General features: G+C 36.0%; 1 protein-coding gene across 45 annotated transcripts in view; it reads right to left on the bottom strand.

Moving 5' to 3' along the window:
* Positions 1-23669, bottom strand: part of CLASP2 (cytoplasmic linker associated protein 2) — a 145707-nt gene that overhangs the window by 8702 nt on the left and 113336 nt on the right. For 13 of the 45 annotated variants that reach the window (XM_038123947.1, XM_038124026.1, XM_038124192.1 and 10 more), the window contains 13 exons: positions 23342-23365; positions 22640-22884; positions 22020-22083; positions 20157-20159; positions 16841-17004; positions 16032-16110; positions 15824-15874; positions 11135-11278; positions 7351-7494; positions 6890-6996; positions 5403-5556; positions 4458-4686; positions 5-198 (listed from right to left, as the gene is read on the bottom strand). In XM_038123947.1, the coding sequence (XP_037979875.1) occupies positions 5-198; positions 4458-4686; positions 5403-5556; positions 6890-6996; positions 7351-7494; positions 11135-11278; positions 15824-15874; positions 16032-16110; positions 16841-17004; positions 20157-20159; positions 22020-22083; positions 22640-22884; positions 23342-23365 (1602 nt within the window). The remainder of the gene's footprint in view (positions 1-4; positions 199-4457; positions 4687-5402; positions 5557-6889; positions 6997-7350; positions 7495-11134; positions 11279-15823; positions 15875-16031; positions 16111-16840; positions 17005-20156; positions 20160-22019; positions 22084-22639; positions 22885-23341; positions 23366-23669) is intronic. The other 32 variants (XM_038124074.1, XM_038124149.1, XM_038124131.1 and 29 more) reach the window with 7 other exon arrangements.

The following is a 23669-nucleotide window of genomic DNA, read 5'->3' as shown; positions in this document are numbered from 1 at the left end:
TTACCTCTTTATCTCCAAGCGTTTCAAGCAGCAGAAGTAGTATTGTTTTGAAGTGCTCATCCCAAACACCAAAGGACTCTTCCTGAGTTAACTTCATGAGCTCATACAGGGCAGCCTTTCTTTCTTCAACTCTCTCATTGTGATTTGATAACTCTTTCAGTAGCTCTGCAACCAGATCAGAATGGTCCATGGGTGGCTCTGTCAAAAAGGAATGCACAAACACAGTTACTGCAGATAATAATAAGAGTGCCTGTTGTACAACTAAAGGATATATTCTAGTATGACTTGCTTGTTTTTGAGCATGCTTTTGTTTTTTTCCCTCACATTTGCCTGCAAGAATTGCAGTTTGGCTACTACATTTTCAGTGCTGCCAACATTGCTGAACAAGCTTATAATCCCTCCCAAACCCTGACAATGACACAGCAAAAGCTCCCTTGCAGGCTAGTCTACTGCAGGAGTTTTTAGGCTTGCAGTACCCACTAAGTACTCTGCATCCTTTTAAATCTGATCTATACAAGAAGGGCCATCTTTCCCATATGACCCTTCCATTCAAAATTTAAAAAAATTCTGTTAGTATTACAGAAATTTTTAGACTTTTGTAAGTCACAATTCCACAACTGCTAGGTTGCTAAAACAAGCAGGGGGGGAAAAAAAGTACAACAATAGTTCTTGGTACAAAAGAGCTGAAATAAAGGCAAACCAGGGCTACTAGTCCCATAGATCCCAAAACCAACTCATTAAGAGATGGCTCTGGATTTTAGTTTTTATTAGAGAGGATTCCATGATAATGGAAAAATACATTATTAATAAAACCTGTATTTGTAAACACTGGACTGCAAACAGAGTGATCTGCAAATCATCCATAAACTTAAATATGGTCTTAATGAAAACTTGAGTATCAACTTGAGTATCTTTATTCCATCATCGAGACCCATTTAGCCTTTAAGAAAGGGAAGTATATAGCTTCCATCTCTGCATTGAAACATTTGAATAAAATAACAGAAATATGCCTTTTCCTAAGGTGAAAATTTGGAAGTTCTGGCATACAATGCAAATGCATTGAACCTTTCCTGAAATGACTGCATGAATTAACTAACACATTAAATACATCCTCCATAACAAATTATTATATCATACACTGAGAAACCACAGCCCTTGAACTTACAAACGCTTGTACAGAGAAAACAGTAAAAGCTGAGTATCACAGAATTAAATATCTTAATATCACACATCAGCTACTGTAAAAATCATGCTGGTTTTGAATCCCACATTCCTATTTTCATTCTGTTTTGCATGAATAAACATAAGCACCAGCACCTGAAAGCAAACTACAAACACTTCTGCTGCCTCTGTATTAATGGATGATTAATGTTTGACTAAAGGGCAGACTGAAATTGCAATAGGTCAGGTATTACTTAAAGCAGATGAGCAGAATGGACAGTCATTTTTATGGAAGCAAAATCATTACTTTTACTGGCAGCACTCTTATGCTTGTTCTACCAAACTGTAAGGATCATAGCTATAGCAAATCCACTTTCAGGGAATGCATATTGACACTTCATTAGCAAAACTACTTATATCTGTTTAAATAAACTATTTTCATTGTAGTGTCATCTTACATGGATGGATGGTAAAGAGAGGGGAAGGTAATAGCCATGTCCACGCAGGAATAAGGGGAGGAAAGAAGCTCCAGTAGTAGACTACATAACTGAAAAACAGGAAGATAACCAAGAGGGATGTGCCTTTTCAGCCTGCCTTTTCCTTTCCTCTGTATGCCTTAGCACCCAGTATTTAATTTCCAAACATTCTCGAGATAAGAATGGAGAAGCATAAAACAAGTCACGTTTGAAGTGTACTCTCAAAATTTCTTTTTCAGAAGGAAACAAAACACAAATGAAGAGGAGCAGATATAACTCCTTCATTTGAATGAACTAGAATATGCATTAGAGAGAGAAATAATTGATGAAGAACAGATCTTCTTAAACCAATCAAATAATATCCTATTGACGGGACAAACAGTGTAGGGGTTAAAAGGGAACAAGTAGGTATGTCCTGAATTTTGGAAAGATTTTCCTAGTGCCACTCACAGCATCCTAATAAAAAGCTATGCAAACATGATGGCCAAAAAAAGCAAACAAAGCAAGTGCAAAACTTGATGAATCACTTGCAGGGTGACTGGATTATAAATGGCTTTCTATTAATCCAGGAGGATATGAGCGATGTCCTTGCTTGGATGTGTGCAGAGCCTGGTTCTGTTGGATGCATTTGCTAGTGCTATCAAAGGAATGTGGAGCCAACTTAGAAAATCTGTAGATGACATCACTTTAGGATTCTGAAGAACAGGGTAAGAACTGAAAATGATCACGTTAAATCAAAGGAATGGTCTGAAAGAAAAAAGATGCCAAGTGTAAGGCGAGACACAGAAGCAGAAATCTTAAGCCCATGTACAACGTAGGAGCTAAAACGGAAGATATTTGGAAAGTGCAATCCATGGAAATAAGCTGAAATAAATGATCTTCTTTGGAGAAGAACCCTGTTTTTTAAACAGAGATTGTGAACTGCTTTTAAGTCTGGAAGTGACTTGGAGAGCCAGGTTTCCCTATGCTTCAGATAAAGAGCATTTCCCTTGGGGAAAAAAACAAAGTGCAAGTGGTTGAAAACCTTTTTATGTAAGAGAAGGAAAACACTCAAATGTGAGTCATGCAAGGCACGCTGTGGCATCTCCTCCACAGAAAATTTTCAAGTGCCAGACAAACCATCTGTAAAATACATGTTCCTGCCCCAGTGCTGTTGACAGGACTGAATGAGCAGCTAAGGTTTTCCCATCTAGCCTTGTATTTCCACATCTTTCTGTCAGTAATGCATGACAGGATAGCTGGGAATCCAGTACTAATGTAATTTTGTGTCAGGAACAAGCAGCAATTCTATGGAGTTTCCAAAGACTAATGTCAAATTAGCCTTTCAGGTTTATGGGGAAGTGTGTAGCTCTCAACAGAGGAGCTGTATGCATAAGGTAGTTTGCCAAGTGTATCTTTTCTCTTGCATACTTTTTGCACGTAATCCCAGTAAAATTCTGAAAGTAACACACAAATGACAGAATGTATGATACAACTAAATACTATGGCTGAACAACACAGGAATGAATGCAAGTACTTCATCAAGCCCCATTAAAGAGCAGACCTAAATAACACATTGCACTACTCTTCCAACCAGGACAAACTCTTACAGGATGGGGATGCTTCACTCCAGCCAGTCGTGAGTTGTTACAAAACTGGATCATGCTGGCACAGCACAGACTGCATCTGGTTTAATGCAATACCCAAAAGTAAGTTGTGAGAAGGTAGGAGGCTTCTCTCATGTAAAACAAGATCCCTTAATACAGAATCTCAAAGATAACTTGGCTCTCTATGTGGATGGCAAAGCCATTTCACTATTAATATGTACATTACATGATGGGTAAAAGTGTGTTTTTCCCTCCATCTTTTTCAGAAGATAGTATCTGGCTATACTATATGCTTCTTCATGGTATGTAAGAAAAACAAAGAAAAACGCACCATACTTGGATTTGGTTTTGATTTCATGCAAACTTAAAGCCAGCATATGGAATAGGTGAATAAAACACCATGTCAAAAAATAACTTTGTTTTTCAACTGTTTCTTTAACACATCTTTCGCAGAATGACAAAACCAAAACAGGTAGAAGGGAGATGATTACTTTGTCCCTTGTTATTAAGAAAGTGTTCACTTAAAAACTGAATCTATAGCTGAACAACAGTGAATACCAGATTATGAGAACCACTGACTATTTGTTAAAATAATGATAGTAGTGCTACTTTGGAATCTTCTTAACATAGAGATATAAAAAATTACCTAAAGATAAATGCAGAAATATAAAGAAGCTCTGGAAACCTACAAAACAGCAACCCATGTTCCTATGTTTACATGGGCTAGATGAACCACCTTCCAGGTAAAAAGCTGGTTTGTTTTGTTTCATTTAAAAATAATGTTTAGTCAATAGAAAATGCCAATGTCATGTTTCAAATATAAATATATTACTAACAAAATACTTAATCTTTCACCTAATTCCCAAACCAGTTTGATCCAGTTTTACTTCCTTGCTGTAAATCTCTTCTCCACCCTCTTGCTTTAAATTTCAATCATAAAACCATCTGATAGGTAAATTTATACTGGCAATACTGATAAAGGATGTGCTTCCAGAAGTATACAATATAGTTCAGCATTTCCTTCATTTTTATCCTTAAGTCTCTACAGATACCAGGTAATCCAACAATGTAACTCAAAAGATGACTAACAAATAAACTAATTTAAAATACAGCATTTGTAAAAACCTCTCAAAGAAGTGATACATATCTTCCTAACAATAAATTCAGAAACTGAACTCCAAGACAGAAAATCTCATCATTTTTCTTCTAGCACAGAATGTAATCTGAATCTTACCATCAGGAAACTGCTCTGCATCATCATCAAACATGGCTTCTTTCAAAGCAGATTTATTAAATGCACTGATACCATCAGAATAATTGTATGGGTTGTAATCTCGTGAGCGTGGTGAGGAGTGGGGAGGCATGGTGTTGAGTAATGATGTTTTGTTATCCAGAGCTGTCCGGCCTGTATCGCTCACACCACTTCCCCCTCGCATGTCCACCAGTCCCGAAGCACTGCAAATCTGCAGGAGAGGAAGTGTCGCTTGAGCATGTGAAATACACTCTTACACCTTTCCATTAACTACATCACTAATTCGTTTATGTAGCAAAAACTTACAAATTTCAAAATGCTTAGAATTTTCAAACTAGCCTTCTAATAAGAAGTCTTAATTCTCTAAATGCTGCTTTCCTTAAAAAATCAACCAAAACAAAAACCAACCAAACAAAAGAAAACCCAGAAAAAAGGTGTATGTTGTCAAAAAAAAGTCATAAACGAAAAATAGTTGTATTTTATCTTACAAGTCTGATGCAAAGAGATTAAAAATCTGTTTTAGCATATGTATGTGGCAAGTTCAACAAATCTTACAGCCAAAGTTCCACAGAAACAGGAGTCTTAAATACTGCATCTTAACAGCCCACAAGTTGTGTACAAAATAAAATAAAACATTCAGAAAACATATATTAGAATACAAACTTCTCAAAAAAATTATTTCAGCTGTTTTGCAAGATCACTGATTTCTAAACGGCTAACATGTTAAACACATAAAATCAGCATTCACGTTTTCAAAATGCAATTCAAGATGAGGAACGTATTTTTCTAAAGCTTTTAAGTAATTCAGGAGAAATGCCCAAATTAAGAAGAATATAAACCTCCTGAATCAGATGCTTTCTTATCTGTAATCAATCAAACACTAGCTTAGTTTGCTGATACCAACATGGACTGAGTTTAAATACTCACCGAATCACCATCATCTTTTTTAGCATCTCGTTTTACAGGCTCATTCATATCTTCCTGACTACGAAAACTGAAATTCTGAATGGCTTCAGTGACTCCACGAAGAGAGCTGTAAATATCTTCAGAATTCATGTTTTCAGTGTCATAGTCAAATGCACTGTGGACCATGGAGGACACAGGAAGTAAGATGGATTTATTTTGTGATCTGTACTTTTAAATTACATTAGCAGGCAACTACAGAGACTCAGAAGTATTACCAAAATAATTACTTTTCTTGAAATACATTAAGAAAGTTGTCTCTTCACAATACAAATCTGTATTATGGTATGCCTTAGTAAGTGTACTACCACTGACACAGAAAGCACTGAAAGTAGCTAAGGGAAAGGCTACAGTAGGTAACAGCATCTGCCTGAAAAAAAAACTTATTTACTCTGTTTTACTCTGCTGAATGTGAAACAACTGTAATTTTTACACCATCCTCTTATTCTGAAAAAAGTCCTAAAATAAGGAGCACTGATAAAACTCAACAGCAAGTTGACTGGTAAGCAAAATTACAAAGTCCACTTTGCTGACAACATCATTACTATAAAAAACATTTGTAAACTATTACTTTAGTCTCCCCAGTATTAAATCTGGTTTAATGACCCAGTGTGTTGGTTTTGGCTGGGACAGACTTAACTTTCTTCACAGTAGCAGGCTGGAGGACTGTGCTTTGGATTTGTGCTGGAAATGGGGTTGTTACCATAGGGCTGTTCCAGTAACAGCTGAGCAGTGCTTACACCATTCTGCTCCTCACACAGCCCCGGCAGCGAGCAGCCCAGGGGTACACAAGGAGCTGGAAGGGGACACTGCTGGGACAGCTGACCCCACTGACCAAAGGGATATTCCACACCATATGGCATCACGATCTATGCATCTATCACTGAGGGAAGGAGGAAGGGAGGGATGTTTAGAGTCATGGCACTTGAGTTCCCAGGTCACTGCTACAAGTGATGGGGCCCTGCTCTCCTGGGGACAGCTGAACACCTGACCCCCCATAAGAAGTAGGAAATTGTCTGTTGCTTCCACATGCAGCTTTTGCTTTACCTAATTAATTGTCTTTATTTCAGTTTTCTCTCTTTTATATTCTGATTGTCCCCCATATCCCACCATGGGGATACTGAGTGGCTGTATGATGCTTGGTTGTTAACTGGGGTTTAACCATGACATGAGATGACATATTTTAACACTTGTTAGAGAAGCACACTTTGGTTCATTCTCTTACTAATCCATTTGCATTCCAAGATGGACTGCCCTTTCCTACCTCTGGTGAGCATGTCAGACCCTTCTGGGAGGCTGAGTAGTTTCATTCTATGGAGGAAGAGGGATTATTTCTGAGCATCTGGCATTTTGTGCAAAATTTTGCCCAGGCTTTCATTGCTGGGGTTACATTTTGGACAATGTGTTATAAGCCTTAGATGTGGAATTGTAACACCACCAGTCTACATTACCTTGGTGACAAAGTGTTCTGTGATGTATTGGTTGGGGAAGTGAGAGGACTTGACCAACTTGCTGGGGAGCGTGGAGTAGGTCTTGTTAAAGGACTTCCCATCGATCCCTGGAGGAGGAGAGGTGAGAAAAGATAGTCTAGTAGGACTAAAAGCTTCCCTTTTAACTTGCTGTATTTATTATTCTATTTATTTTTCTGGTGCACAGAAACATTTAAAGAGCTTCAACTAAATTCCTGGATAATCTAACCCATTACTAGTAACTTCAATCATGTGTAACTTTGAAAAGATAAACTATTCTTAAGAAGCACATCTAAACCTATTATGCCACTTGGAAGCAACATAGACTTAGAAACTGTAACTGCAGAGGAAAAGGAAAAGACATTCCATAGAGAGCGACTAAGTAGGCCCTTACATAGTAACTTCAGAAAAGAAGAGTAAAGAAGAGTAACAGAAGTGGATACCTGACCACTGTTGCCTGTATTCCGGAGATGATTATGGAGAAGCTTTGTGGCTCCATCCTGAAATGTTTTTGGTAAAGCACCCAACAGCATTGTAAACTCGGGAGTGTTGAGTTCAAAAAGGGAAATCAGCACTGACTGTGCAGCCTACAAGAAGAAAACAGAAACTGAAGACATTAATTTAGAGTTTCAAAGTAATTTTATCAGTAAAAGATGCCATAATGAGTGGTAATTACAAAATGTGACTTAAGTCTTGATCAAGCTTGAATAAAGATATTAACAGATGTGAACAAAAGCAATTCATATTTGCTGGCAAGCTGGAAGTTCTGATTTTGATAAATGCAGGCACACAGCTATCATTGTAACAAGCAGTCTTTCAGAAATGTGCTTTTCAACCCCCTAGCTCCGCATCCTTACTGAGAAAAAAAGCAAAAACAAAAATGAAGGAATTTGCAAAATGGCTTTCAGAGTTTGGGAAGTTGAAAAAATTTAGAGAGAGAAATTAAACACCAGGCAGGAGCAAGCATGTGATCGTTTCTACTAAGTTCTACAAGTGGTAATTACAGATGGTAACACACTTGCCTAAAAAGGAACAGTTAGCACAGTAGAAGTTAAAACAAACCCAACCAACCAAGATACCCTAATGTGGAATGAGACAGTAGTGATCACAGCACTTGATACTCCTCATAACTTACCCTACAGCCAAGCTAGTTAGTTAACCTTGCCTCTGCCTCCTTTAACCTTTCTAAAAGTTAGGCAAACATAATGGGCAATGAAATTTAGTTGACTACAGATTCTGAGGATGAAAACTGTGGAGTAGTTTGGACTGGTTATCACCTCCCATACTCTCAATTTAATCAGCTCCTCTTTACCATCACATTCATCCTACAGCATGTTTTATATATGCTGTTTTTTTTTTCCTGAATAAAAAAATCAGCGCTCTCTACTGACAAAGCAACACAGTAAATTACACAATAGTTGGATTCCCTCTAGTACAGGAACTGTTGATTCAAAGACTTAAGTAAAGTTTGTACAGTTTGATGACTATTCACTGGATAGTAGAGCAAACCTGTCAACACAGTAACTAAACTAACAACAGCAAAGGAGAGCTGGAGGAAGTTCTCCGGAATGACTTCTTTGTAGCAGAAGACCGTGGTTGTAAGATTAACCAACGATGTGCAGTTTATACAGAGCACCATCAAGGTCTGCCATGCACTGGAGAGAACCAGTGCCTCACGCTAGACAGAATGACAGGCAGCTTGCTGAACCACCAATACACTCCAAGCAAGTAGTTTAGAAAATTCTTTTAGACATTTATTTCCCTCCTTTCGCTTCCAGAGCAATGAACTGTAGCATTTTTTAATTAGAAGTGGAGAGCCAAGGTATGAGCACACATACCTGCACACATCTCAGTATTAAGTTAAACAACAAAAATCCTAACATGTCAGATTGCCACAAATTATCTTTGCATACTCGTGACTGGTTGTTTTCTTTAACATTTATTTCCTTGTCCCTTTGAGAGCCTTTCCTTCAAATTATCACCCAGAACGTCCTCTGCAATCTGTCAGATGTTTCTCATGTCCTTGTCATTATTAATGGTCAGTCTTTTAATCAAAATTGATACAAAGCAAAACCAAGACAAATTGAGCAGTTGAGCAGAGGTTTGGGAATCACCACTTTCTTTTTTTCTGTCTAGTTTAGCCAGTCTCCACTCCTTAATACTGTGTCTATTTAAGCTGCTCTTAAGAGAACACAACAGCCAGTCCAGGATTGTATCAGGACAGAAACTGATACCATCAAGTCCGCCCAAAATGAAGCTCTGCCTATGGTATCAAAATTGATACTGACTTGCAGAAGGTTTTTAATGCAATTAGCTATTTTCTCTCTTTCTTCCTTGCCAAAGAAACCCTGTATTTTAGAATATTTAGAGGGTTTTGTTCTCCCCAGCATAAGGTCTCTGCTGAGATTGAAATTCACTCACATAATCTTTAAAAGAGTGAAATAAGGATTAGAAATACTTCTTTGGTTTTGCTTTCTTCTTAGAAGTTTTCTAAGAATGGATTCAAACTTTTTCCAAAAGCATTCTAATCTTAGGAGAAATCTAAGCTTTGAAACAGAATTTTACCTCCCAGAAAGAAGTCCTATGTCACTGAACTATACTAAGAGTGCCCAATGTGAGACTAAAAAACTAGGATTTTTCATAATACTTAGCACTGGAACTATTTTTGCTAAGGAAAAAAACCAAACCTATGAATTGCACAAAAAAAGTTCTATAAAGCTTATTACACTAAATAAAATTAAAAAGGCTTTGATAGCAGGTTGAGAAGACTGTTAAGAGAATGAAACATTTGATACTACCAGAATAACTTTTGACTTCTTATTGGCAAAATTTTATTTACAACAGTTAAAAGGATTTTTGCAGTTAGTTGCCTCAAACAGCTGTGTTCTGGAAAGAAAAAATAAATTCTGAAAACTTACATAATTAAGGTGTTCCAGATGATTAAACTCACTGGTAATTCTTTCCATGGTTCAGTTACTTATTGACATAAAAATGCTTATTAGAGTTACGAACCATCAGATAAGACAGACTGCCACGTGTCTCAGTACTAAAACTTCACTGATTTAGAAGATAGTGCTGCTTCAATTCTTCTCCTGTTTTATGATCTTTTATATGTTAGTAGAACATGATACCCAGGCAAGGAAAGTCCATTAGATGTAATCTAATAACTGTTTTCTCAAACTCATGAAGTTATACAAGAACTGAATGACTAAAACATTACCTCCAATACAAAAACTCTCTGGTGGTTTTTTATTATGTATCACAAACATTCTAGATACCAATAAGTCTTGTAAGTTATTTTTATTTTTGTTTTCTTCACATGACAATTTGTAAGACAGCTCTTACTATTCCTTCCTACATCCCTGCTAAACGAAGGAAGTTGCTCTTTCCAGAAAAGATGAACCTGCCAAAACTCAAACTTAATTGAAAGTAGCAAAACAAATCTCAACAAATTAATTGTTGCAGCTTTTCAAACTGCAGAAATAGAAAAAGAGAGAGTTAGCTCTCTTAGACACTTGCACTGAAGAACCATAAAAGGTACAACATTTTTGCAGTGTTTACATGCTAGAAATGGCAGCTACACAGCATGACCTGTAACCATCAGAACAACAAAACTATTCCATCAAACTGCAAATAAAATTGTAAGATTTTTTTGCTTTCTTCAAATTGAAGCGCTGTTTAGAAACCCTTTCCAAAGACAGCATTAGTACATTTCTTATGGTTATTTAGCATCACAAATGTTAATTTTCACTTCACAACATTATGTGGAAAAGGGAGGTCTGCACTGGAAGTGCAGCATTACAAGAATAAACCTATGACAACAAGCCTATAACCTTATCAAAGCACTTTCTCTGTCCAAGGTTCAACAGCTATCTACCTTCCTGTTGTTAAAAATAAAGGACTCTAGAAAATCCAACTGAGATTAGATGGAGTTTGCTACCAAATTTACCACTCGCTCCTGTTACAAATGCGCTATTTAGTATCAGAGGGGGTGGTCTCTGAAGTATTATTAAAACTGTACAAAAATTGGCCACTAAAGAGATTTTAGTACTAGACAGTACTTTCACTGAAGAATGATAAATTATGAAACAGAATCTCAACATACTAATATATATATAAACACAACTGTAATGGAGAGTTTCAAAATGTCAATTTAAGATTTTTATTAAAATATTCTTAATTACCTGGAATGTTTTGCAATTCTAAGGACACATTAATAAAACATACCTTCCTAACATCTGAGCTTTTAGGTTCTGTGGTCCAGGTGATGATTCGAGACACTGCTAACCTAGTTTCACTTGAATTTACAAAATCTCCTGGATCCATCTGTTGCGCAAGAGTTTCTATGTATTTTAGGATTGCAACTTTGACCTGCAAAGAGAAACAGAGTCAGGTGGACAATAAAAATGGTGGGCTGCAAGAACAACTGAGCTCACAGTGTTAATTCCCTAAAATATTTTTTTCCAATTAAACTCCACATTTTCAGCATTAATATGATTTTTTTGCAATAAAACAATCTACAAATAGATTTAACATTTGAAGAAGAAAGTTATTCCACAGACATTCAAATACTCATGGAAAGATTACATTTCACTGGTAGCAACTAAAAGACATAAATCATTGCATACGCAGAAGCTTATATTTAAAAAAAAGAAGTGAAGGAAAGATTCATTCAGAATTATTAAGAAAGTTTTTTAAGTGCTAAAATGAACATCATCTGATGAACCAATGATCACTTCTTACTAGCTCCTACCAGGTAGTTAACACTAAGTGCTTTTTCATAAAACATCAGGTTGAGCAGTCACAGCCTCTGGAAATAAGCCACAGGAATCTTCCCACTAAATACTAAAAAATGTATGGAGAATAGAATTTCTAGGAAAGACTTAAGATGGGTCACATGCACACTTTGTTTGAACATATTCAGATGATAGAGACATGGATTTACCAGGAAGACAGAAAACGTCCTGGGCTCCCCTCATTTATCTGATCATTCTCTAACTCCAAAAACTTGTTTTACTCCTTATGCAGAATCCCTGTTTTGTACCTCCCAGGCTGCAGCCCCTCTCTGCTTTCTTCAAGACTGCACCACTGAACAGTTTTGGGCAAAGGTAAGGTCTTATTACACTTGTGTATGTCTAAAATACTTACTTCCTCAGCTCCTACTACCTCAGAAATTTGTCACCCAATCTGTCAACGAAAGTTGTGGACATTTATTTAGACCATCTATCAGGTTTAGCTGCTTTTATTTCCACTAATAATAATAGTGAACCAAAAATACCTACCAGGAGGGAGAGACCTATGTCCATCACAACCAGAGAGAAAAAGAGTTCTGGGTGTATTTCTGGTTGTTCATGGCTTGTAGTACAACTGTTCTGTGCAAAGCTATTAAAAAATTTCTTTTGGTCATGAAACTTGCAAGTGATTAAAAACTCAAGATACACTGGCATACAAAAATGAGGATTAATAATGAATGCTTCATTTCCAAAGCAGCTGTTAAAGCTCAACTTCTCTGAAGTTATACCAAGCAGCAGCTGGAGGCTTTCATCTTATGCAGATCAATATCGACAAATGCACACTATTTGCTAGCTATTTTCCAAGGAAAAAAACAAGCCATGAACATCTCTGCAGCAAAAAACCTTAGGCCACATGGCTTTCCAAATTCAAAGCAATAGCAGACATTTCTAGATTACATAGGGAAACCACTGTGACACCACTACATTTGATGTTGAGGATTTAAATATATCTAATGTAAGACTTGAAAAGGTTGCTGTTAAGGACTGTAGCACTTAGAACACCCAGAGGTATTTCTCCCAATGAAGAGACTCTGAAGTACTGTATCTGAGAGAGCAGGATTATTTAGTGTTTGAAGAACTGCGTCCTGAGGAACTTGCACAGACCTCTGCAAAGATGGACGCTATCAGACAGAACAGCACTGAACAGAAAATGTATGGAGGGAGTTCTTACTAAGAGAGCTTTTCACAAGGAGACAGCCCAAAGCTAAACTTGACAGCTATTTTGAAAAAAAGCATATTTTACTAATTGCTTTTGAGATAAGAAATTCTGGAAGGGCTACACCTTTCTGTGGTAAATATAATGAGCCAGTATTATTACAGATTAAAAACCCCACGCTGAAGTAAAACTCCATAAGAGCAGCAAATCTACTTCAGAAGTATCCTTGCCAATATCTCCAGTAACTACGTACAGAGCTGAAATTTAGAAATAAAAAGGCTAACATCTTCAACAATCCATTTAATCTTTCTGAGAGAAAAATTTCTGGACTGCAATGAACGCCATCTCCAGAATTCTTATAATGAATGTTTGCTGTTAAGTTGAAACCACTCTCTATGAAGTTGTTCATTACTGTCACTTTCAGACTGCCACATCCCAGGTGTCTGTCTCCAACTTACTTAATACAAAGGAGTGACTGCCTGTGCCATTATATAATCAAATGACTGAAATGTACACTAAAGGTAAATTGTTGTGAATTTGTGTTACTCAGGGTTTTTTTAATTGAGAAATTTTAATGTTGACTTAGGTTAAAAAAAAAATCTTCTGATCAACTGTGGCAAAAACCTTTGCCAACAAATCAACATTTTCAAAATAAAGAAGGATTCAGAAACTTAACTTTGGTCACAATGCTTAAATCAACTCCTCACTGAGGCTGAGTTTATATGAAACACAAGAAAAATGAAGTGATGATTGGAAGTGTATTTCAGGACAACATCCATCTTTTGGAAACTTTATGTTACGCACCTGCAAAAATAAGCTAAATAGATTATATCCCACCTAGAACATTTAACTCCTATGTCCATCCAAGCATCTGACCAAACCAGACACATACATCTGGCATCTCTAAACTGTGTCTCAGTAACTCACCTAAGTATAAAATGACTGCAGAAGCATGACAGATACAGCACAGCACACTAAGCTGCATCTCTCATGGATTAGGTCAGGAGAATTCTATCTATCTATGGTTGGCCTTACCGCCCAGCTATCCAAATCCATCTCTGTGGCCCCTCTAAAAGCTCAAGTTTTACTGTCTGAGACTTAGCTGTCTTTTTAAGTGTAAGAATGACAATGACAGTTTACTCCAAAGGATGATAATTATTTATTATTATCATGTGAAAAACCAGATGAAAAAGTAATTTGTAGAAGAGAATCGTTACACAGCTCAAATTTCTGATCTACCATCTCCTCCTTCTATCTGACCATCTTTAGGGATGCTGAAAATCCCTTCTCTGCATTTTTCCTGTCACTGCAAATGCTGTTTCTCAATATCCCTAGAAGAAAAGCAATGAGATAATAATATCGAAGAACAAAAGCTCAAGACTTCAAAAACTGGAGTAGTCCTCTAGGATTCTCAATGATTCAATGGGTTTTGACCACACTAATTATTCAATTGATTATAACAATTATTCAATCTGGGTGCAATGAAGATGGGATTTAGGCAAAATACTCAATTATGTGGATATTAAATAGATACTTCTGATTTGTGGGCAATAAACTTTACTGTCTGAATCTTGAAGTTGAACTTACCACATAAAAAGGAAGTAGGGGGCAGATTCCACTTTCTTCTGGAAAAAAAAGCTTACCTTCTCTTAAAACAGTTACATAATTTACTGTCCCAAAAATTCATTCTAAATACTCTTGATTTTTCTTCAATCTATACTATGGTATAGTATAGAACTATAGGTGCTCTTCTATGGAGATAACTTTTACTGGCATCTTGATTTCAGAATTCTCTCTCAAAATTATTTTCAGAACTTCTTCACATCAAGTGTTTCATATTTCTGAATTCCTTCTGGACCATTTAGGGAATAATCTTGAACTCAGTCCCAAATTAGCCTAGTAGGAGTCTCATTCCAAACCTACAAGCTCAGCTTTGAAATGTGCTTGATACACCTTTAACAGCTACACACTACTGTACGCAAAAAGGAATATCTCAACCATCAAATTCACCTTCCTGGGGAGGAAAACCAAGCAAAGTAAAACCAATCTCAATTTGTTCCAAGGATTCATTTAAACAACAAACTGATTTTTACTACCTCATTTGCTGTCTTCAATAAATGACAGCAGTCCCTTTTTAACACAGCTCTACGAAGCAACAGTGGTCAACGTATCAACTGTCCTCAAAAGCTTAAAAATATAAGTTTTACTGTATTGTAGACAAAAAAGGCATATTCATGTGACTTTAGGTTCAACATAACTCTGGAAAAGTCATACTCTTGTGCAGTATCAAACTGAGTAAAAATATTTCGTGCAGGATAGAGCAGAAGATGCCAGTTATCATATGCTTGTTATTTCCCCATTCTCATCACTTATAAATCTTCTTAGGATTCCATGCATGTATTCTAAAATCAACACTCTTTGGAACTGCAAATGTACTACAGAATACATTTTTAATTTTCAGATATGCTGGCAGGTCTACAGACTACAGATTCTTAGGTAAAAATGTGAGTAATTATAAAGCTACACACCGCTTTCAGAGGAGTGTACCACAGAAGTAGCTGATTTTTAATATAGTAACTCAACTTCACATTAATATTAAAATAATTTAAAATAACTCAAGGCCTATCAGGCTGAACACAGGAAAATATATATATGAACTAGGGAAAAAAGTATGGGAAATCACAAACATAAAATTAGAAAAGACTTGATAGAGTGAGTTTGCATAACCAGCTTGATGTTAGGCAGCCACATTTTTGTTGCTCATTTTTACTGTACTGTGTTTTTATTAGATCTTTCTTGCAGCAAACATTTTCATACTAGTGTCATGTTTAAAACTGAGCATCTGCATGCTTGAAGTTTCTCGCAAAGGTTAGTAGTAGCATACAATGCATTCAAATAAAAATTATTGGTAACACTGTAAGAGTTTCACATAGGGTTAAGAATAAAGACAGTAATTCAGACAAAAACCTTTGAGCTCCAAAAAGAGCGAAGCTGGTCCTGCAGTGCTGGCTTGACTGTCTGAAAGTTTATAAAAACAAAATCCACTAATTGAAAACCTTTTCTTTTTCTTTGTTTTTATACAAAATAAAAACAACAATCCAAATTCAAAAATTAAGACAAGCAAATTTCTATTAATGATGATTTCTGCTCGCAAAGCAAGCCTAAAAAGTCTTACCTTCAGACTAGGTGTTTGAGTCTGGTCAACAGTAAATCTCATTAAAATACTGAACTGGAGGTCATTTGGAAAAGATTCCCTGTAAACAAACAAAATCATGTTAAGTTACATTAAATTTGTTTTTAAGAACTGCTGAGAGGCACCAAATAAGCCCTCACCCTTCTCAGTAAAGCTGAAACTGCTACCAGTTGCCACTGTACCTCACCTTTCAGAAACATTTACATAGCATGTTCAGGACAACACTTAAGGAATTCCTGCCATGAAGTAACTATAGCTAGAACAGATAATCCAAGTAATGAGGAATGCTATAATAATGATATGCAGGAATTCTGATTCTAAATCAGGCTATTAGTGAAATCTGGGGAGAAGGAAGGGAAGACAGAAAGCAAATCCATGATTATTATAACTCCTTAAAAGTTAATGCTGACGCAGAGATGAATATTCCAGTGAAACTTTCACAGCAAAATAAAGAAGTGCAAGCAAAATTTCTATATCACTGAACACAAGATGAGACAACAAACATACACGGCTGAAATGCGCATTTTGTGATCAGGTAAGTAGTATCATATGAATTGTTCAGCATTAAGGACTCAAACGCTTTCAATTAGGAATCATTTCATGAAACCAAAATGCTGAAGCAACAAGGTTTACTGAAGTTTCAAGATCTGCTATGAGCTGTGCATTTTTCCAGAAATCAAACAGCACACCAAAAAAAAAAGAAAAAAAAAAAGAAAAAATAGGCAGCAAAACCCTTGAAAATAGCTAACAACTATGTTGTTATGGCTTTTTGAAGAGCTCATACACATTACCTTGTGACATCAAGTGCCTTCTGAACTTTTGCTTGTACAGACCCAAGCAAATCAGCACCCATTTTTTTCAACAGCTGTGTCAGCAGTACAAACAGCCAGTCCTGTAGATCTTCTTTATGGACCTGGATGAAGTCGACCAGTGTCTCCAAAAACATACTGAACACCTAAAAGGCAGAAGAAGATGGAAAGAGGGTAGGATGGGGCAAAAGAGGAAACGACACTGACGTATGCCGAACTTACAAACGAAGAAAGCAGTAAGGGAATCAGAGGCAGAGAAAGGCAGTGTTTTGCAGCCAAGCGGGAAAAAAAGAAAAAAAGAAAGGAAAAGAAAGAAATCTGCCCTGCTTTTTCATTGGATTTTGATATAAGAGTACATTGGAAATGTTAGCTGACTTCTGTAGAAGTTTGACAATTAGGTATTCCATGCAGTTTCGTCAAGAAAAGGAATGCTTACTGTGATGGCTGGCGCAACCTCAATTTTTCCAGTAAAACTTAATTTTTAACCCTCTCAAGCTCTATCATTAAGTTGATTTGTCATATTCCTCAAAGACTAGAAAAACACTCTCTCCTTAAAATCAAAAAAAGCTGCAAGAATTCTTTAGCAAAATATTAATTTTAAATATCTGCATTATTAAATACTGCACAAAATGATTACAGTTGGCCAATTCCTTTACAGAAAATACTTGTAGAACAGAACAAGCTTCTTCTACTATTGCAGGTATCCCAACACGAAATTATTCACCACAGTAGGGAAAAAAGCCACAATAGATTTCAGATTGGCAGGTGTTTAAAACACAGAAATACTTTCATTTTCTGGAAAACATAATACCCATGGTTTTCTTTTCAACAAATAATGTTGAAAAGACTGCATTAGGTAAAAGAAAAACTAAAACAACAAAACCAAAAAAACCAAAACCATGTATTTTTTTATTGGACTCACACCAGGAAGAAGGGCTTTTTTGAAGGGAAGGGGTCAAGGAGGGTGTGACAAATAGGTAACTGTTTAAAGAGCTCTTTTAATATATCTGACTAATTTCAAGTTTATTTCAGACCTAAGAGTGAAATCAGGATGTATACACCCTTTACTTGTGTGCCCCATGGGTCTCGGGTTTCTCTGACAAGAAAAATGGGTGTTTGAGCTGAAAAAGGTTCCTTCACAATACACACTCCAGATCCAGCACAGAGTTGGATACAGAAGTATTGCTGTGGTGCACAGAGGGTTGGGCAGACATTGCCTCTTAAGTATTTATGACATGGGTGCAAGGCTAGAAGAGCTGGTGCAGAGCAAGGGCTGGAACCCCACATCCTCCTGCAGCTGACCTGCTTCATCATTAGGCCAAATTCTGCCGCTTCTGTGAGACTGGAAAACCCCAAATTGTGATCGCACCTCACACAGCTGCACACACTAGGCCATGGAAGCAGACTTTCTTCCACAGCACTGATGCAAGTAAGGAGGAGCTAGCATAGGCTGCTGCACAGCTTCTTTGCTGAGGAAATCTGATAGCTTTTCATGATGATCATCAAGTCAGGGAAAGCAAATTCACACCATAAAGTGGAAAAATTCCATACAACTATCTCTTAAAGAAGTGCCTCCAAATTTACACTAGAAATAAAAAATAAATTCAGATTCATTTTATCAAGAAAGGTTGGACCAGATCATCCATGAGGCTCTCTTTTAACCAGGTATTTTATGACTCTTTCAGGATGTACTGGAGACTTGGGAAAATTTTTTAATAAATATCTTAAATACTGAAAATCTGTGTCAGAAAGAAAACAATACAAATCCCTACTCAATATAAATCCCACCAGGAATAGCTACTTTAATTAACTTTGCTTTTGGGACAAATTACGTTAAAAATTGGGGGAAAAACTGCCAACTTCTGTGCTGTCTGTGTAGATGTATATTCAAGTCTGTGGCTTCAAAATTACCCTGCCACTAGTGGGACAAGACTTTTATGTGCAGGACTGGAAACATATTCTGTCTCAGGCTAAACTGAAACTATACAAAATTTTTGGATTCCCAAGCAGTAGCCACAGTTGTAAGACAGAGGTAAAACCAAACCAGTACATACTTTCTATATGGTAATATGAAGTCTTTGGCTTTCACAGCCCTAAAGTAAGGGGAAAATATACTTAGGCAAACAAACAAATTCAGGTGCTATAAAGATTACATTGTGTGTGTGGGGGGGGAGTGTCTCAAAATCCTTCGAATTGAACGGCACAGCTCAGGAGAATTTAAACCTGCACCAGTTTCTTTGAGTTTGCAGACACTGAAACACATGGCTTTTCCATTAAAACATGGCAGGTGAACAAACTGGTTACAAGCTCTGACTTGATGGAGTAATATGGATTTCTTATGACACTCCAAACATGTAAAGTGGCTTAAAATGAAATCATTATAAAGTGAACTATGGACTTTGTTTTCAAGCTTTGTTTCATTTTACATCTACCACAGAGAATGTTTAGAGAAAAATAAGTCAAGTAATTTTGTTGAATTTAAAAAAAATACTCAACATATCATTTTGTCTCAGCATGAAGAATTTAAGAAGGCTGAAAGAGCATTTAAGGTAAAGGATGAATTTGGAATGGAAAATGGAACTCAAGCACCTATATGTTGAAGAATGTATGTGGATACTGCCAGAATTGCAGTTCCTGTTTTTATGATGCAAACTAAAATTCTGAAATCAACCATCTAAAGTTGAAGTTCATAATAATTTGACAGTGGAAAAAAATAAACAGATATGGAAATAATTGTAAGTGATCTACCTCTAAAGTGAATTATTTCAGATGTGCCAACCACCACAATATAAAGCAGGAATGCATAACCAAACAATGTCAGTTAATTAGTAGATAAAGCACATCTCGAAACTTTACCACACATTTTACTAATTGTTTTTAGCATTTTATGATTGCAAAAGGCTTGACACTGCATGAACTCTTTGGGGAAGAAAAATAGAGAAAAGGGGTTAATTGCACATTCATGCAAATAAGGTTAGGCTTCCAACAAATACTGAACCAACTTACTCTCTAAAGAGAGTTCCAACACAGGAGACAGCATGCAAAACGAAACAAAAACAGAACAGAACAAAACAAAACAACAAAAAAGGGAAAAAGATAAAAACACACAAATTAGTGGCCATCAATACGAAGTTCCTGTATGGAATATAAACCAAAATAAAACAAAAAAGGTACTTCAAAACTTTTATGACAAATTTAAGTAATTTTATTGGGATACCAAATTTAACATTATTTTGAAATAAGCACTTGGCATGTCCTTTAAGTAAATTCTCTCATTTTCTCCTCCAAATATTATTACTCTCTTATTCTATGTAATTCCCTTCATCCAGGTATCACATTAAAGTAAACCTCATAAAATCCCACGAAAGTGATGACAGAATAATTCCTACAGACACTTAAGTAGAGTCTAAGATGAGATTTATGTAGGTGTATGTGTGTGATTAAAAAAAAAAAAAAACAGGTCATGAACTCTTAATACTTAAAGGGTTCTGCTAATAACATATTGATAACTATTAATAGTTTTGCAACACCAAAAAGCAGGCAAATTTTCAGGGACTGGAACAGCTGTACCACAGGTTACAACACAGGCCAAATTTTCTTGAAGCTGTGTTTTTTCATATCACAGTGGCCAGTAAACAGAACAATCAACTGAACAAGTCAATAAAACATTTTTAAAGGCTTATTTAAAAAGTAAAATGCTCTTCTAGCTCTGACATATACATTGCTGCAACATTAATTACCACAGAACAAGTACAATTAAACCAAGCTGCTATTAACAATTCAGTAATGACTTCATTTAAAAAGTAAATATTCCAGCAATATTTCAATATTTAATATTATTTCCTCTGCTTTGAATTTTTATGTAATGTTTTTTTCTTTTTTTCTTTTTAACTGCTTGGTTTAGTCTTTTCTTCTGGATTTCTGCAGTATGTGATCAACTTCAATACCACGTTGCTGTCAGCAGTGCAAGTTATTTCCAAAACACATGGTGTCAGAGATAGCAGCTGACTTTTTTTCTAACAGGAAAAATAAAGAGGACAAACGAACACTAAAGTTAACCTGTCAAGACCTCCCATCACTCTGAATTTAATTTTCCATTGCAGCAATAGTAAAAAATTTTACATATTTTAAAAAATATGTAAAATGTATTGCATAATCAAAGTAGTTTTTCAGGATTCTTCTGGAAAAAGTCAATACTTCTGAAATAATACCCTATTATGAATTCATGTTTATAATATTATCAATTCTGAAATACCAACACAAAGTGGAACATGTTATACTCAACATAAAAGCTACCACTTCTTCCAAACAAGCCTATAATTAAATATAACTTAAGTTAGGTTAATAATTTTTTTTACATTATTACATTTATTAGGCTCCTTCCTTACCTGCATTCCTTTTCCTATGAGGAACTGTGATGTTTAATCAAGCTGTACTAGTAACCCAGCTCCCACAAAAACTGTAAAAATACTATCATGCAAAGTAACCCACTTAAAAAGATTTTAATGGTCTTAGGAAGCAGAAGCATAATTTTCCTTGCTATATCATCCATACTGAGTCATTACCTAAGTAAAACTCAATAAAACACCACATTTTCTTTTATACCCAAGTACAGTCTCTTTATAGAATATTTTAAAAATTATGTAAAAATTATCCACCAGTCTCAACTGCCAGCCCTATCTATGAAATTCATGGAAGCTATCATAAGCTATGATAATACAAAATGTCCTACAAAATAAATAAGTACACAATTGACATAGTTTATGTGATTAAGTATGATTTAGTCAGAAAACTTTATTTCTAACCTAAATTACTGCAAAGCTTTTTCTTCTCATTGAGAGAAAAATCTATACTTATGTTGAAGTGGCCCCTGTAAACAACAACTTCTTAAAAACACAGATTTTCAGCAAAAACTGCTCAACTACTTCAATACATTTTATGTGACATTGACCTTCACTTTATTTCCATGATCCTGCAGAAAACGGGCGGAAAATGATCTTGTTCAAAACTCCAAATGAAATTAATTGAAATCTGATACCATTAACTACTTTTGCTTATGAAATTTTACATATGCAAATATCACTGATGTAATTTACCATAACTGCCTCTCTTTTAATTTGTTTTCAGAAATTTATTGAAAATAAGAAAAACCTACACATACCTTACTGTGAGGATCAGCAAACATTCTCGTGAAGATCTCACACAATCTTTTCAACTCAACACGACTGTCAAAATGACAACAATACATCAGTCAACTCCCCTGCTAGTTCTGTTGCAATACTAATGCACAGCAATCAGTGAAATCACTAGTAAATATTGAATCAAATAATCTAGTAAATTAAGTTTTGTTCCAGACATGATTAAAAATGTAATAGCTTTCATCTAAAATGAGACTTCAGACCTCTAGAAATGTCTCTTTTAAACTGTCTCATGTATTATATATTTATACCATACTTTTGTAGCAGCGCAGATACTGAAGAAGGTGTTCATGGTAGTGAGTAGTAAACTATTTCTTCTCAATAAATACCTCCATTATTATAATAATAATAAAATGGCCTTGAATTGATAGTAGATGGAAGCATCTTACGAACCTTCTGTATGGCAAGAATTCTCAATTTTCAATTTCCTACATTCACTAGTATATAAACATACACTAGTAGCCAGAAGTGAGAAAAGCTTCCTTCTCCCATCTTACTGTCAAAGACACACCCTGCCTTCCCTCTCCCCCCGCCACCCACCAACACTGAAACAAGATGTTTCTCTATTGAGATGCCATCCTACCTTAGAGTTCTCTGGTTCTTCAGTAAGTTCTGCAGGCCTAGAAGGCCTTCTTTCCTCTCTGACCAGTTGGTGCTGGCACAGCGGTTCAGGACTTCAGCCACGTCTTCTGTCTGCCTCATGTAGGTCGGTATGCTCCCGTTCCTGGAGCTGTAGGACCTTTCTGAACAGGCACTTGATGCATCACTGTTGGCATCATCATCTGAGTACATCCCGTACGATTCGTATCTTCTTCGCACGGGCTTCTTCTATTGTACAGAGACACCCCAGATCAGCACTGATTCTCAAAGGGATAATACAACATACCCATAATGGGTCAAAAGACTAACAATTGCAATAACTGGTGTGATCCCTACTCCCTGCAGTGACAAATGGCTCCAACCATTCAGCAGGTCAAACCAAGTTAATGAAAATATTTTGAAGTATGGCTTACATAATATTCCAAATATAAACCCAAAGCAAACGCAGAGAAGACATACATTTGATGAAACATTTAACTTTAGGTCTTCTTTCAAGAACCCATGAAATTGCATTACAGAGTGACAAAAGTCTGTTTCAAGTTAGTTATTTCACTTCATAGCCTTTTATACATTACAGAATTTAAGAACCAGAGGTCTACATAATTTTGACATTTTAACTAATTTTGTATCAAACATGTTAATAGCAAAATATTAAACTATTAAAGAAGAAAAATAGTTTCTATACCTTAGTCCGTATGTCTCCTAAGAGCTGTTAGCAGTAAATTATTGAAAAGAAACAGAAATTGAGAACAGGAAGGTAAGGCATAGCAGCACTGTGAGTAATAAACTTCCTGCCACTGGACAACACACAGTCTTACTGTAAATTTTGTTCTTAGCTCTCTGTGTCTGATTAGCATTTCACATATTGTCAAAATGTAGTTTGCTAAGTTTCCATTTCCACTAAAATATTACATGTCATGGGCAGGTTGGTCACAAAGACTTCTCTGTTAAAATCTTTGTGTCTTATGCGGTGATATTTGAGCATGAACACATTAACTTAACACGTGCAGTCA

Source organism: Motacilla alba, chromosome 2 (assembly GCF_015832195.1).
Source record: "Motacilla alba alba isolate MOTALB_02 chromosome 2, Motacilla_alba_V1.0_pri, whole genome shotgun sequence".
NCBI lineage: Eukaryota > Metazoa > Chordata > Aves > Passeriformes > Motacillidae > Motacilla > Motacilla alba.
Note: the sequence above shows the minus strand (reverse complement) of the source record. Positions and strands in the feature narration are given on the sequence as shown.